The sequence below is a fragment of the Cynocephalus volans genome, chromosome 18 (assembly GCF_027409185.1).
Source record: "Cynocephalus volans isolate mCynVol1 chromosome 18, mCynVol1.pri, whole genome shotgun sequence".
Classification (NCBI taxonomy): Eukaryota; Metazoa; Chordata; class Mammalia; order Dermoptera; family Cynocephalidae; genus Cynocephalus; species Cynocephalus volans.
Window position 1 is genome coordinate 17492319 of NC_084477.1, and position 14825 is coordinate 17507143.

The window sequence follows — 14825 nt, forward strand, 5'->3', positions numbered from 1 at the left end:
AGAGTGTAGACCTGCCTGGGCTGGACACTTAGTGCTAGAAAGTGCCCTAAGAAGGCCTTGGGAAGTGGTGGGAATGGTGTCCCAAGGAGGGCAGAGGAGTTTGGCACAGGTAGTGTCACTGAAATCAGTGGTTAGAGGAAAAAACAGCCTTTCCTGGTTGTCCCCAGTGAATTCATCTGACCTAATGATCCAGTTTCATTTGTCTAGTGCAGGCTACGATTTGGTGTGTAAAATACCCCTACTGTTAACTTTGCAACTTTCTGGGGACCCCATGGCTGGGCTGAGGTGAGGCCTTGAGGGAGGAGCCGCTGCTCTCTGTCCCCCCAGCACTTCCCCAGAGGCTGAGGCTCCTAGAGTCCTCCGAGCCTGGTGGACAAGGCCCAGGTCAGATAGACACAGGGACGCTCCTGCTCTCCCAGGGACTTCAGAAGGCTGTGAACCCCGCAGGCACATGGGGGTGGAGGGGGACTGAAGCCTAGTCCTGCTCTGCACATGGCCACGAAGCCTTGACCTTGATCTATGACTCAGGGAAACAGAGGAGCCGGGAGTTTTGCCTGCAGTCCACGGGACGTCGGGGACCCCCGTGCAAATTCTTGCGTGTACGTGCATTTTCTAGAGCAAAGTCCTCATACCCTTTTTCTCCCAGGTTCTCAAAGGGGTCCCTGACCCAGAAAAATAAGAACCACTGTACAGGAGGTTCTGGCTCTCATGGCCTCTATGATTCTAAATCGCAGGCATCTCGGTCCCGTCTGTGGGTCCCTGGATTGATGGAGGTGGCGCTGTCCCTGTCCCGCCTGGTTCCCAGTGGTGTGACTCAAGGCAGAGTGGTTTAGGGCTGCGACTGGGTGTCCCCTGTGTTTCTTCCTGGGTTGTGTTCTCCGAAGGGCTCTGCTCTTCCTGAGTAACTGGGTGCAGGTGCCTTTTCCTGTGGCTCCTGGTCCCCAGGGTTGGACATCTCCTTGGGCAGGCAGCTGCCCCAGCTTAGCACCTCGGGTGTCCTTGTCTGGCTGGGGTCTGGTGGCTGCTGCCTAAGCCCCCAGGCCCACTCGCTGGAGGAGAGAGGCGCCAGCTGTGGGGTGGCGGCCACAGGCCATCTGGCTTCCAGATGCTCGCACAGTCTTGTCAGTTTTCTCTGCAAACCCTGCTGTTCCTGATGTCTCTGGTTCAGGTGGGAATCCACGAGCAGGCAGCTTGGGGCGTGGGGAGTCCGGCCTCCCAGACTGGGCGTGGGGACAGCCCATCTCTGCCGACAGGACGTGCCTCCTTCTCAGACCCTCTGGGAGAAGACCCTGGTCAGGCAGCCACCAAGATGTGGGGACAGACAAAGAAACCCTACCCCTCTTCAGCCCTCCGCCTGCAGGACCTTCCTCTGGTGTCTCTGGCCACTGGGGCCCCAGTGGGCCCCAGCCGTCCTTCCTGCTGTGGCTCTGTTGGTCACATCTGGGCAGGTCAGGGCCAGGCTCTTCTCGTCTGTATGGTGGGGACAGGGATGGTGCCAACTCTTGGGAGGCCGGACCTGACCATTGGTGCCCAGGGCTCCTGCTTGTGGAGCCTTGAATCCCTTCTTTTTCCTTACTCTTTTTTGTCCTCCCCACCACCCCAAAGTGAACTGAAGCAAAGCTCCCTCCTGTCTATCCAGCTGCTGTATCTTTACCTATTGCCACGGAGCAGAGCGTGAGATCGACAGCAGGGCCCGTGGCCCAGAGCAACGGGCGTCTGCTTAGCTCCCCTCTGTGGGTCAGGGACGCGGTCCGTCGGCAGGACCGCTCTGGTCTGCGGTCAGCTGGCCTTGGGACGTGGGGGTGACTGGCCACGTCTCTCTTATACCCTGGCAGGTGAGTCGCTGTCACGGGGGTGGTCACAGAGGACAAGCAGAGCACACAAGGCTGCTCAATCCTCCTGCGCGCCACACTGGCCCGCTACACTGGCCCGCATGGTGCCAGCCCCGTGCTGGCCCAGAGTCCCAGGGCAGGTGCCACGGTGAGAGGGCCGGGCACAGCGGGGTGAGGGAGGCCACGCGGTCAGTCCCCTCTGCCCAGGCTCCAGTCCCGTAGGCAGCACCTGGTCCAACTCATGGCTTATCTGCAGCAAAACCCTGGGCCGTGTGACACTTCTTGTTTCTCTCTGACATCTCCTTTTTTATTCTACTATTTTTACAAATTTCTCTTTCCTTCTGTGTACTAATATCAGGCTCCGCTGAGGTTCTGTCCCCAGAGGGGACACGGATCGTCCTGGGGAAGCTCAACTTTAAACAACTTATCTGAATGGGTACCTTCCAAATTCAAATCAGCACCAGCCCCCAAATCTCAGTAAGGACGCACTCCGTTGTCCCCTTCCCTGTGAGGACGTTTTCACATCTCTATTCCATAAATACCTCAAATCTCACCCTGCAACCGCTCCTCATCGCAGTCACCCATTTTGGCTAGCAATGTCCCCTGTCCCCTCTGCTGCCGGTCACACCTCAGCCTCCTCTGCTGCGCCTGTTCTTTCCTCTTGCCTCCGTCAGCTGCCCGCTGGCCCGTGGGTGGGGACAGGAACAGGGATCCCTTCTCTCTGCCTTCCCCCTTCTCTCAAAGGCCACGTCAGAATCCCTGTGTTTATGGCACAAGCAGACAGATCACCTGCTCACTGGCATGCCTGGGGCAGGGTCTGGGCATTTCAGATATAGGGAGGGAGTGACGGCTGAGAGAGCAGACTCTGCGCTTCTCTCTGCCTCTGCGGCACTGGAAAAAGTGCCAGCCCCACACCGGGGCAGGTGCATCGGGAGCCCGGCCCCGCCCGTGCACAGCCCAGAGGCCCCAGCATCACGGGGCGGGGACTTCTCCCCTCCTGGCCCCTTCCTTCCACAGAAGTGATCTCACGCATCCCATGAAAGGCTCCTTTTTAAAGTGCACATTTCCTTTTCCATTACTTAACGGACACATAATGTCTCCAGCTTCCTTCCAAGTGACTTCATACACGGGGACTGTACGTGTTGCTCCAATTCATATACGCGCCTTGAAAATCTCCATGTAGTTCTTTCAGCCCTACAGTAATTAAAATACTTTGGGCAATGCGTGTCTGCGGTTCAGTTTGTTATAGGAAAATTTCGAGTCTGGAAAATCCGTGCCTCACGACTTAGGGGCAGGGGCTGCGAGGGCGGCCTTGCAGCAGCTGGTCCCGGGCCTGCTTTCCCAAATACAGTCAGACCGGGCGGTGCCAGGGCCAGGCAGAAGGGGCAGGGACGGAGACAACGTTAAAGCAAACACTATTCAGTGACACCTGTGGAAGACGGTCAGGGGGGAGGCGGACTTTATTCAGGACCGTCATGACAGGTGCAGGGCCCGCAGCAAGGAGGTTTTGCAGTGGGGGAGAGAGGTTTGGGCTCAACTCTGAATACAAGGGAAAGTGGAAATCTGCAGTCCAGGAGCAGGGGGCGTCAGTGGATGGAACATGACTCAGAGGGAACATCAAGGGTCCGGGGGATCCCGGCTAAGCAAACCTAAGAGGATTCTTGCTGGAGGCAGGCCAGGGTGGTCACATGTCACCTGGGGATGCTGGGGGATGAGGACCCGATCAGATATCAGGACGGTCAGCATCCAGGGGGAACAATCTGGGTTGAACTGACGTAGCAAGAGGAATACGGAAGCCCCATCGTCGAGGCCTTGCTGGGAAGAGGATTCAGAAGCTCCTGACCAGTGTTTGGTGGAGGAGAGAGTCTTTGCCAACGAGGAGAGGAAAGTTTAACTCGATGGATGGCATTGCTGTTTCCATTTTTAAAATGATGCTCGCCAGACCTGTCAGGACCACGATCCAAGGTCACAACAAACACTGAAGAGGTTCTGGGAAGCTTTCAATCCCCAGGACTCAGGGAAGGATAGGGACACATCTTGGAAGGAGGCTAAAAATTCACCCTCGGTGGTGCTAGGAAGAAACTCTGCTCAAGCTCAGTCTTGATTTCCAGAGATTGGCGAGTCCAGGTGGAGAGAGCTGGCCAGCCCGCTACAGGTGCGAGCCGAAATGGAGGACATCTGAGGGCTGATGGCCTCCATCTCAGAAGCCACCCAGCGGTGAGCACGGCCACCTGCAGACAAAGGGCAGGAGCCAGCCGAGGAGTCAAAGACCCGAACGCAGTGATGGCGACTTTTAAGGAAGTGATTTCAGGTTAAAAGCAATAGGAGAAAGGAACGAGTAAGGTTTTATCAGTATGAGGAAAATCGATAATTAGTCAAATCCCCTTAACTCGGTTTCTCAGAAGTTGGCCCTAAATCTCCCCAAAATTCCACTCGAAGATGTTTTTCAAAATCTTCCCCCCAATGCCCACAAGTGCTCTTCTGAATCTCCTGCCCCTGATTAAGGTGTTCTTTTGCTTTCTGAATTTTTAAATAGACTTTATTTTTAGAGCAGCTTTAGGTTAACAGAGAAATTGAGCAGAAAGCCTGGAGAATTTCTCCTTCCATTTCTCCTGGCATGAACACCTTGCATCAGGCTGATACACGTCGCAGTCGATGAGCCAACGTGAGGTTTTACTGTGTACTGAAGTCCACAGTTTATGTCAGGGCTCACTCTTTGTGTTGCACCGTTTTATAGGTACCTGCTGATTTTTGTGGAAAACTGCACGAATTAATTCAGAGGAAAACCCTCCTATTTTGAAAACATGTCTAAGGCGATTGACTGCTCATTCATCTGAGTTGTATGTTCTTTCGAAAGATTATTCTGTGCCATGTGCAGGTGTAAAACTTGGTCGTGCTGATAAGAGTTGTATCAGGCTCTCAGTAAGAATTTCATCACCACAAACAACAATTGTATCCATTTTCTATGAGAAATAAAGGTTGAAGTTTTATGTTTTTTAGTGAAACCACCCTTTGGTCCTGTTACCTCTAGAAGCCCACTCTTGTGACATAAATGGCAGTTTAACTTTCTGAGGGTGGGAGGACCTTGTGTAAGCCCTGTCCCCAGCAATCATGACCGTCGCTTGGCTGAGTGCCTTGGGCAGGGGAGGGAAGGTTTTGCCCTGGCCCAGTGGTGGGAGGACGCCCTTGCTCGCTCCCTCGTGGAGACACACTGGAGAGGACATTCCATCTCCTGCAGGCTCAGGCTCTCTCCTTCCGGGAGGCGGCTGATTGGCAGCTGCACCTTCTGGGGTCTGCGCTGAGCCCCGGTGTCTTCTCTGAGTGTCTGGCACCGCCTGTGTCCAGTTCTCAGGCTCTCATCTCTCAACTGCACACTCACTCACCTTTGCATGCCCTGCTCTGCGGCTCAGAGGCTGGTTCTCTGCAAAACCCATTCCTGCTTCGCCAGCAGCTTCCTCGTGGGCCCAGCCGGTAGGGCCTCCAGTGAGATGAGGAGTCCTGAGGAGGGAGAGGGGACCCACTCCGTCCTGTCTGTCTACTGTCCACGAGCTGTTCCTGGGACTATCACCCGGATGCTTCTCCAGCCCAGCAGCAGTGCATCCCAGAGCTGCAGCAGAAGCCAGTGTGCAGCTTTCCAACTCTTGCAGAGCCAGCTTACAGTCGCCCTCTTTGGAGACACTATACTGTCCTTGGGCCTAATCCACCCTCTGCAACCCAGATTTTAGCAGTCCAGAGATGAACACAACTGGTTCTGGTTCGCCATTTGGCTATTGCTCTTTGCACATTGATTCCAACGCCTCAGGGGGCAGGAGAGGGGAATGCGGTCAAATCCACCTCACCCCTCTCTCACCTTCCTGTACTCTGTACTGCCAGGTGAGGTGTGCGCATGCTACAGTCACCTTGCCAACCAGCTTGTTATTAGGGGCTGCCAATAGGAGAGAGGCCCTGGCAGAAGATCACATAACAGAAGGAAGAGAGAAGTTTCTATTTCTGGTTTGACAGTGCGGTAGTTGCGGGCAGCTGGAATGGCAGAGTGGGGCAGCACTGGAGCAGAGGTAGGGCTGATCTGGACACTGGAAGTTTCTTTATGACGTTTCTAGTGTTTGGAGTGTCTCCAATCATGCAGCAGTAGGTACAGGCTCATGAGCGCCAGTCTCTCTCGTATGTGGGACAGACATGAATTTGGGGGGGGGACAGAGTGAACTGTGTTAGATCTAATAATGGCCCCCTAAAGATCTTCATGCCCTAATCCCAGAAAACTGTGAATATGTTATTTGGCAGAAGGGATTTTGTAGATGCAATTAAAGTTTGCAGACCTTGAAATAGGAAAGTTATTCTGGGTTTTCTGGATGAGCCCAGTAGTGGGGAAACTAACCGTAGACTAAATGCTGCTGTGATCTCAAATTAATAAAACCTAAAAGCAAGACTCAAAAGATCCAACTGAATTCAAATGACTTAACTGTGTCCCTGGACAAAGCTCAAGAATATTTATAGGAGTACAAAAATATCCAGCAGCCAAGGCAAAATTCATGATGTCTGGCATTCGATCAAAAATTACCAATCACACAAAGAAGCAGGAAAACACAATCCATAATGAGGCCAAAAAAAAAAAAAAAAAAAATCAATCAGAGCAAAAAATCAATCATTTGAAACTGGTCCAGAATGGACATAGATATCAGATTTAGTAGGCGAGGATGTAAAAATGGTTACTGCAGCTGTATTCCATGTGTTCAAGGAGCTAGAGAAAAGACTGACCATGTTAGGTAGAGACAAGCAAGAGACAGACTCAAATTGAACTCCTGGAGTTGAAAACTGCAATAGTTTAGAGGAAAGATGCACAGGATGGGATTAACATTAGAGACGAAAAATCAACAAAACAAACTACCCAATGAAACACAGAGAGAAAAAGGACTGAAAATAAATGAAGAGGACACGTAAGCTATTGAATAACTTCAAATGGCTTAATAGGCATGTAATCGAATTGCTGGAAGCAGAAAGCAAAAGCCGGGGAACACCAATATTTAAAAGAATAATGAGTGAACACTTTTCAAATTTATTGAAAACTACAAACTCACAAATCCAATCAATGCAATGGACACCAAGCACAAGAACACAAAGAAACTACAGAGGCACATTATATTCTTGCTGCTCGCCACCAGTCATAAAGTGAAAACCTTAATAGAATCCAGAAAAAAAGACATGTTACATACGGAGGAGCAAAAATAAGGATGACAACAGATTTCTCATTGTAAATATTGTAAGTTAGACGAAAGTGCAGGGACATCTTTAAAATGTTAAGAGAAAAAAGAACAGGCAATCTAGAAATCTATACCCGTCATCAAGATACTATATCAAAGAAAAAACACAAGGGAAATTAGAAAATATGTCAAGACAAATTAAATGTAATGACCAATTGCCAGCCCACCCCTCCAAAATATTGGCTTTGCAAAAAACTGATTTTTTTTCTAAATTTCTAGCAAATGAAATAATAGATAATAGTAAACAGAATATGTGATTTCTGTAGAAATCTCAGCCCCACATGTTCTGACGTTTCAGGGACTGTAGACCAACTGCATGCTGCTTGGCTTGGGTGATTTTTTAAAGTTGTAATAACTGAGTACAGCAGACATTTTCCGTAAACTGCTCTATGATTCTTTTGCTTAGGAAGAGGGCCTGGCACCTGTTTTCTAGCAAAGGTTTTTACCACACACTGTGCTCACTGTCTCTGTGAGGCCACCTGTGTGCTTGAAACTCCTACCTGGAAGGCATATACCACCTTGGAGTGGAACACTGGATGCTTCAGGAGCGGTGACAGAGCCAGGTCTACACTCCTGCAGATGCGTGTCGACTGGGGGCCTTGCACAGATCCACAAGAAAACGAGCCTAGTCTGACCCTTCAAAGGGATCACGGGCACAGGGGTACATATTCCAGATCCAGGATTTCCCTTCCTCGTGCTGTTGCTCCACAGCCATTAACCAGGCACTGTCATGGACCAGAGGCTGTGCTGGGCTCTTGGGACATGCAGAGGTGAGGCTGATTTGACTTGCTGCAGTCCATGGGGGAGCGTGGGGGACTGCAGTGACCCCGCATGCTGAGGGCCTTGGTTCCACAGGGAGACTGTGGGCTATGTTTAGCAGGACAAGAAGCATGGTGTGTGGAGAGCGGGGCGGGGCAAGAGCTGCTGGCACTTTCCTGGGAGCAGCGGAGAGGCAGGAGCGGGTTTGGGGCAGCAGGTTGTGCGGGGTGGTTGGGGGCAGAGTGGGCGCTTGGTGTTTGTGGCACGAAGAGACCTCGGGGTGCAGGGTGCAGGCTGTGGGGGATCCCGGGGAGGCCGGGGCTTGGGAGTCAGTGGCTGGATGGTGATTGGAGCCACAAGAACAGAAAGCATGAACCAGGAGGAGTGACGGTGTGAGATGAGAAGCCACCAGGGAGACCCCAGCAACGTGGCTGTGAAAAAGCCGGGCGAGATGTCCCCAGAGCGAATGGGGCAGCCTCGCAGGGAGGGATGCGGCTTGTGGCACTGGGCACTGGGGGGACCCCACACAGCGGGTGGTGGTCGCTGTCCCCAGGATTTGGGCTGGCACTGTCCCAACAGAGGAAGCTGCCTGGTGTGTTGAGAAGTGACCATGGGGAGACTGTCCAGGTGGGTGACTCTTTTTAGCATCTAGAAGGGAGCCTGCCAGGGCCGAGAGAGAGGGCCACACCGTATGGGTAAGTCGGGCTCTGGTGAGTTTGGAAGGAGGCCGAGCCAAGAGTGTGGAGACACTGAAAGGAACGAGCAGCACAGGGTGTTCACTAGAAGCCACGTCCTGCCGGGGCCTAGAGAGCGTCCTCTGGACCACCCCAGTCTTCTCAGAACCCTGAGCTCTGTTGGGAATCGGATAAATCCCAGGCTCGCCAGCCCACCCCTGCTGCCTGCACCCACGCCTCAGGTAGACCAGGCCTGAGCCATGCTCGACTCGGCCTTCACGTTCCCAGAGGGAGGGAGGATCGTTCTGTGCTGCACGGTGCAAGGCGGCCCAGAGAGGCTGAGTGAGACGGCCGAGGTCACACAGCCAGCCGGAGGTCAGCTCCGGACTCCACATCCAGTGCCGTTTCCATTCCACGATCTTGCCTCTGCTCCATGTGGCTCGGCTGCTGGACTATGGCTGTTCCCTGTCCTGGAGGGACAGTGGCCTTTCCTCCGAGCCAAGTCCTGCCCATGATGCACCCATGCACCTCCTCTGCAGGAGCACCGTGAGCTCATACCAGAGGCACTTTCAGGTTTGGAGGAGAGTCTCTCTCTTTCTGTTTCTGTCCCCCTCTTCCCCTCTTGGAAAGGCACTGTGGGGCTGGGAGATGCCTCAAGCCGGCGTTGGGAGCCGGCACAGCCTGCTGCTGCCTGCAGCTGTGGCGACAGGCAGGCCCCACACTGGGACTTGGCAGGCAGTCTTGGCTCTCAGTACAACAGTGCTTTGTTTCTGCAAATGATCCAGTGCACAGAACGGGGCTGTCACCAACGACCTTGCCAACCAGCTCACATGCGCTGGTCTTTCTGAAGCCGGGCCCGTGATCTCTGCACAGGACGGGTGGAGAGGGGCCAGCAGGCTCCGCATTTCATATGGAGGTGACTGCAGCTGGTGGCTCCCTCCAGGCAGGGCCCGGGGACTCTGGTCTGAGGCCTGTAGGGAAAGATTTCCACTTGCTCCGTTGGGTGCAAGCTCTTTGGATCTGACCACAGGACTGAGATGGGCGTCGGGCCTGGGGACCGCCCTGGGGGAGAGATGTTGGGGACGGGGGTCGTCTCTAGGACCTGACAGAACGAGCCTGCCAGAGTGACCACTCTCAGGCCACCAGAAGTCCTCTGCTTAGAGAATTTTTTCCCTTTATATCACACTTTATTGAAGATGTACAGTGTTACCATGTGTCAGATATGGCGCTGTCACTTACACGAATTTCAATTTGTTGTCCATGTACAGTTTGAGCTCAGGAAAGTTAAGATTTACTGATATCAATGTCCACTCATAGTGTGCTTAGCTGGCTCAGGCAAACAGACAAAGTGACATCTGTGCTCCTCTCTGAATTGAAACCCCACCCTGGAACACCACTCCTTAAGCTTAAAGCTGCGATCCGCCTTCAGAATGTAAACAGGGGAGGAGATTTTTTTTTAAAAGGTAGTGGGTTAGAAATCTTGATTCTCATTTGGTTTTAGCATAAGGTTTTTAGGTAAAGGCATGTATGGGGCAAAAGCCCTCGGACAGGGGGCCACCGCCCATAGATAACGTGGCCAAAGCCCATCTAATCAACTCTTAATCCCTGGTTATTGGTACGGGATTGTACACTTTAATTATTTTAGAGATGACAGGTCGTTGTCATACTGATCCTGTTAAGAGATTTTAAGAATTGCTGAAGGGAACGTTGTGGAAAAAACGTTTGCTAGGGGTAAGCTGTCTGTTGGGGGAAACCTTAGAGACAATTGTATTTAGATTTTATCATAAGAGTGTGACTTTTGTTTAAGGAGAGGTCGTACTTTAGATGATGAGCCAGTTTGACCAATTTAGCTCTTTACTAACTGTACTTTGGAATGTCACTTTAATTTACTGATATTGCTAGTTTCCATTGTTAAGCTGTACTTAGCCATGGGCAACTTTTGTAACACTGCCCATGCCCTTATGTCCTTCTTTGATGATTGAATCCACTGATTTTTTCTTGTGAAACTCCCTTGTCTTGTCAATAAACAGAAATGCTGCTTTGGGATGGGGACTGCTCCCCTGATGGGTGACAGTCCCTCCAGGCCTCATGGATGGCACTTTCAGCGAATTCTTTCTTTCTCTTTTCTCCGTCTCGGTTACGCAGAGGAAAGTGTAACAAAAAAGTAGTGTCATCGGTCATGGATGGTATTATAAGAATAATTTTCAGGTTGCTTCATAGCATCACAGAATCTCAAGACTGGGAGACTCTACTCCCTCCAACCAAGCCTTGAACACCGTTATCCAGGTTCTGCGTGGACAGGTGTTAGACAGGAGAGCGTCCACATGGTTCTGCAGAAGCTTCATGGGCCCCCTGGCCCCGATCCAGGTTGTTTTTTGAAATCTGTCCTATGGAGATGAGAAAACCAAACACGTAAGATCGTCTGAATACTGAAGTACACCTGATGTTTTGAGCGAATAGGCTGAGATCAGAAAGCAACCTTGTTCCTGTCTTCCCCCGTAATTCACTGAAAAGGCTTCTTTCTCCCCCAGCTCTGGATAAAAGTCAGCAGGTCTCACACCTTCCCTGGCCTTCCTGGGTCACAGACAGATCTCCAGACACCGAAAGTCGAGAAACACAATGAAAACGCCCACTCCAAGGTCTGGATGGGCAACCGAGTCTGGATCCACTGAACACGTGGCGTGACCGGTGTCCATGGGTCGCTGACGATTTTCAACAACATCCCGCAGTCGGGGATGAAATCTAGATATACACGTATTTCACTCAACCAGGGTGATGTCCCTATCCCTAAAAAATTGAATATTAATAGACAGATTAGTCTACTTAGATGTGTTCAAGCTCAGCTCAGATTGAGTTTTGTTGAATCGCTGGCTACGCTCCTGAATAAGAGCTCTCGTCTCATAAAAGATAAGCGAAAACGAAAATAATTCTCGAAACTAAGGAAAATAACCCACAGACATGGATTTCATTTTGACTGATTAACAAAAACCAGTCACTAAGGTGGATGTTGTTTACTTCAATATTATTTATCTGTTTATTTCTCTCTCATATCTCTGTCTCTTAGCTCATAGGCCGCGTACTTTTTATTACAGCTGTATTGAGGTATAATTTGCACAAAGCAAAACACACCCATTATAGGTATACAATTGAATGCTTTTTAGTACATTTATAGAGTTGTGCAACCAGCACCGTTGTCCGATGTTAGAACATTCCACCCCCCAAAAAGTGCTCCACGTGCTGTTTCATTCAGTCCACCCAGTCCTCCCGCCAGCACCGTGCAACCGCGGATCTGCTCTTTGTGTCTACAGGTGTGACTCTCCTGGAAGTTCTATGTGAATGGAAGACGCATCTGTCTGTAGTTTGTTCCTTTTTACTGCAAAATAATCTCATTGTAAAGAATTCTGTTTATCTTTTGCCAGTCAATGAATGGTTTTCAGTTTCGGCTTTATACATGATGCTGCTATGAATATTCACATCCAAATCTGTGTGGACATCTGTTTTCATTTTTCCTGGATAGATGCCTAGACGTGAGATGGCTAATTTATTTGGAACATGTATGTTTATTTTTTTTAAGAGGCGGCACCATTTACATTCCCACCAGCGGAGGAGGAGACTTCAGTCTCTGCACGTCCTCCCCAACACTAGTGTCGTCAGTCTTGGTGTTATAAGGCTGTGCTCTGACCAACTGAGCTAACCGGCCAGCCCTCAAGAAATGGAATTCTTGGTTGAAACTTTTTCTTTTGGCACTTTGAATGTCGATCTCGTGCCTTCTTTCACTGTGTTAGTCTGTTCTGTGCTGCTATAACACAATGCCAGAGACTGGGTCATTTATAATGAACAGAGGTTTATTTGGCTTATGGTTCTGGGACAGCTGCATCTGGCACAGGCCTCAGGCTGCTTCTACTCATGGCAGAAAAGCAGCAGCCAGTGGGTACAAGCAGATCACATGGTGAGAGGAAGCAAGAGAGAGAGAGAGAAGGTGCCAGGGTCCTTTAAACAAACAGCTTTTGCGGGAACTAATAGAGCGAGAACTCACTCATTAATCCCCCCTCCCCCAGTGAGAGTATTAATCCGTTCATGAGGGATCCACCCCCGTGACTCAATCAGTTTCCAACGCTGCCACATTGGGGATCAGATTTCCACATGAGTTTTGGAGGGGACAACACATCCAAACTCCATCAGTCACCCATTATTTCTGATGAGAAGTCAGCTGCTAATTGCATTATCTCTGTACATGATAAGTCATTTTTTCTCATGCTGCTTTCACATTTTTCCTTTTTCTTTCAAAAATTTGACCCTGATGTGTCTAGATGTGTGCATCTCTTTGCATCTTGTGTGATTTTGGTGCAAAGCAACATACCTGTCAGTAGCACAGTGGCTCATTTATAGTACTGTTTGATTTAAAGGTAGCAGGGCATGGACTTAGCTGCCAAGACCTCAAGCATAAATCACACAGGGGATGATGCATAAATCCCGATTTTCCTGGGATAGTTCTGGTTTACATCTACTGTCCTGATGTAATAACTGATATTATTCCTTTTGCACTCAAAAGTTTCTGGTTTGAATTATAAGCTGTAGAATCATTCTAATTATAGTCAATAAAATTCATGCATATGAAGCATCGTCTTTGGCTTCTGAGAGTCAATAGTAGACCATATAATTCAGAAACAAATAGAAAATGCACGCACACACTTTTTGGGGGGATTCTGGACTCATGACTATAAAACAATCTGTAGAACTCCATTAAGAGTTCAAGTTTGATGGCTCTGTAATCCTTACATTGTTGCAATGAGGGACAGAGGCAAAACCAAAGCATTTGACAGTAGCCAACTCTTTTGGGTGTTTAAGGAAACACTGCTTCTTTGGGGAATGAGAAAAGACAGTGGGTGTTGGTTGTGTCGAGAGCCCATGTGTTAAGTACCGAGGCAGGTGCTTTTTGTTCACAATTTCATTTATTCATCATTAGATCTCCGTGAAGCAGGAATGATCATACCTGTGAGTTGGGGACCCCAGTCTCAGAGAGGGCAGTAAGTCTCCCAGGGACACAGGGCTGGGAAAAGGGAAAGTATGCCCCCGCCACAAACACCACTGGAGCCAGGACCCCGGGCACTAGGACGCTGAATAATGGTTCATGGGAGGAGGTCGGAAAAGCAGATGGAGGAAGGGCGGCCAGTCTGAGCGTGGACACGGGGCACAGTGTCACCAGCTTAAGGCAGTGATTTCACAAGCAAGCAGCGCAATCAGAGGGTGTAGTCGAGTCCATTTCTTTCTTCCCAGATGGATGAGACGGGGAGGGGAGCGGGGACGATGGAAGAGGAATGAGTCTGGGCGTGAGGGCTGTGCACCAGGAGAAGCTCCCAAGTTCATGGTCCAAGTGCCGAGACTCTGCTGGACAGGCTGTGTCCCCTGGGGCAGCCTCAAATGTTCATTGTCACCATGATGAACTGGGAACAAAAAGAGAGAGAGAGAGAGAGAGAGATGCGGGCATCGTCCCTCCACGTCCCTGCCGGCCTCAGGAGCAGCCCCGGCTCGTTTATGTCGCCGGAGCTCTGACATCCAACCATTCTGCCTGCACACTCGGACTCCTGCTCAACAGGAAGCCACTTCAGTAAATAAGTGAATTCTCAGCGCTTTAGGTCTTGCAGGGGCATTGAGCCCTTCCCAAGGGAGCTCGCGCCAGATGCAGCCGGCAAAACAGAGAGAGATGGTAAAATGAGCTTTGTCCCATGGGAGGCACAGCTCACGGAGGCGCCCCGGGCAAGGCAGCATACAGAGCCTTTCCTCTTTGGCGAGGGGTCTCCTCCCCTTGGGGAGAGAAGAGACCTCCCAACACAGAGGGACGGCAGGAAAGGGACACGGTTCCATGGCCGGGGCCTTCACAAGTGAATGGGTGGAGTAGCAGGTGGTTTCCTCTCTGGGGGCCACCGTGCCTCCGCTCGCCCTCCAGCTTGCCTGTCATGGCCTGGTGACCAGGGGGAGGCAGGCAGAGCAGCTGCAGGTCAGGCAGTGCAGCCCCGGGAAGCTCCCAAGGGCGGCTGGACGTGGCGGCTCCAACCTGGCTGCGTGCTGGACTCACGGGGGCATTTAGAAAACACCAGTGCTTGGCTTCCACCCCTGGAGAAGCAGATTTAATCGGTCCTGGGCATGGCTGGGACATCAAGATTTTAAAATCTCCCCAGGTCATGTAACCTGCACGCACAGTCAAGGACGGCAGGCTTAAAGGCAGAGAATTCAGGTTTTTCCTGTTGTCCTGGACAGTGGTCACTGTGGGGCGGGGCAGGAGCTCATTCCAGGACCTGAGG

General features: G+C 50.9%; 1 protein-coding gene across 3 annotated transcripts in view; it reads right to left on the bottom strand.

Annotated features, from left to right (window-relative positions):
* Positions 1-13940: 13940 nt before the first annotated feature.
* The window catches only part of CAPN9 (calpain 9), a 37095-nt gene continuing 36210 nt past the window's right edge, over positions 13941-14825 (bottom strand). For all 3 annotated transcript variants that reach the window (XM_063082794.1, XM_063082793.1, XM_063082792.1), the window contains one exon: positions 13941-13967. In XM_063082794.1, the coding sequence (XP_062938864.1) occupies positions 13941-13967 (27 nt within the window). The remainder of the gene's footprint in view (positions 13968-14825) is intronic.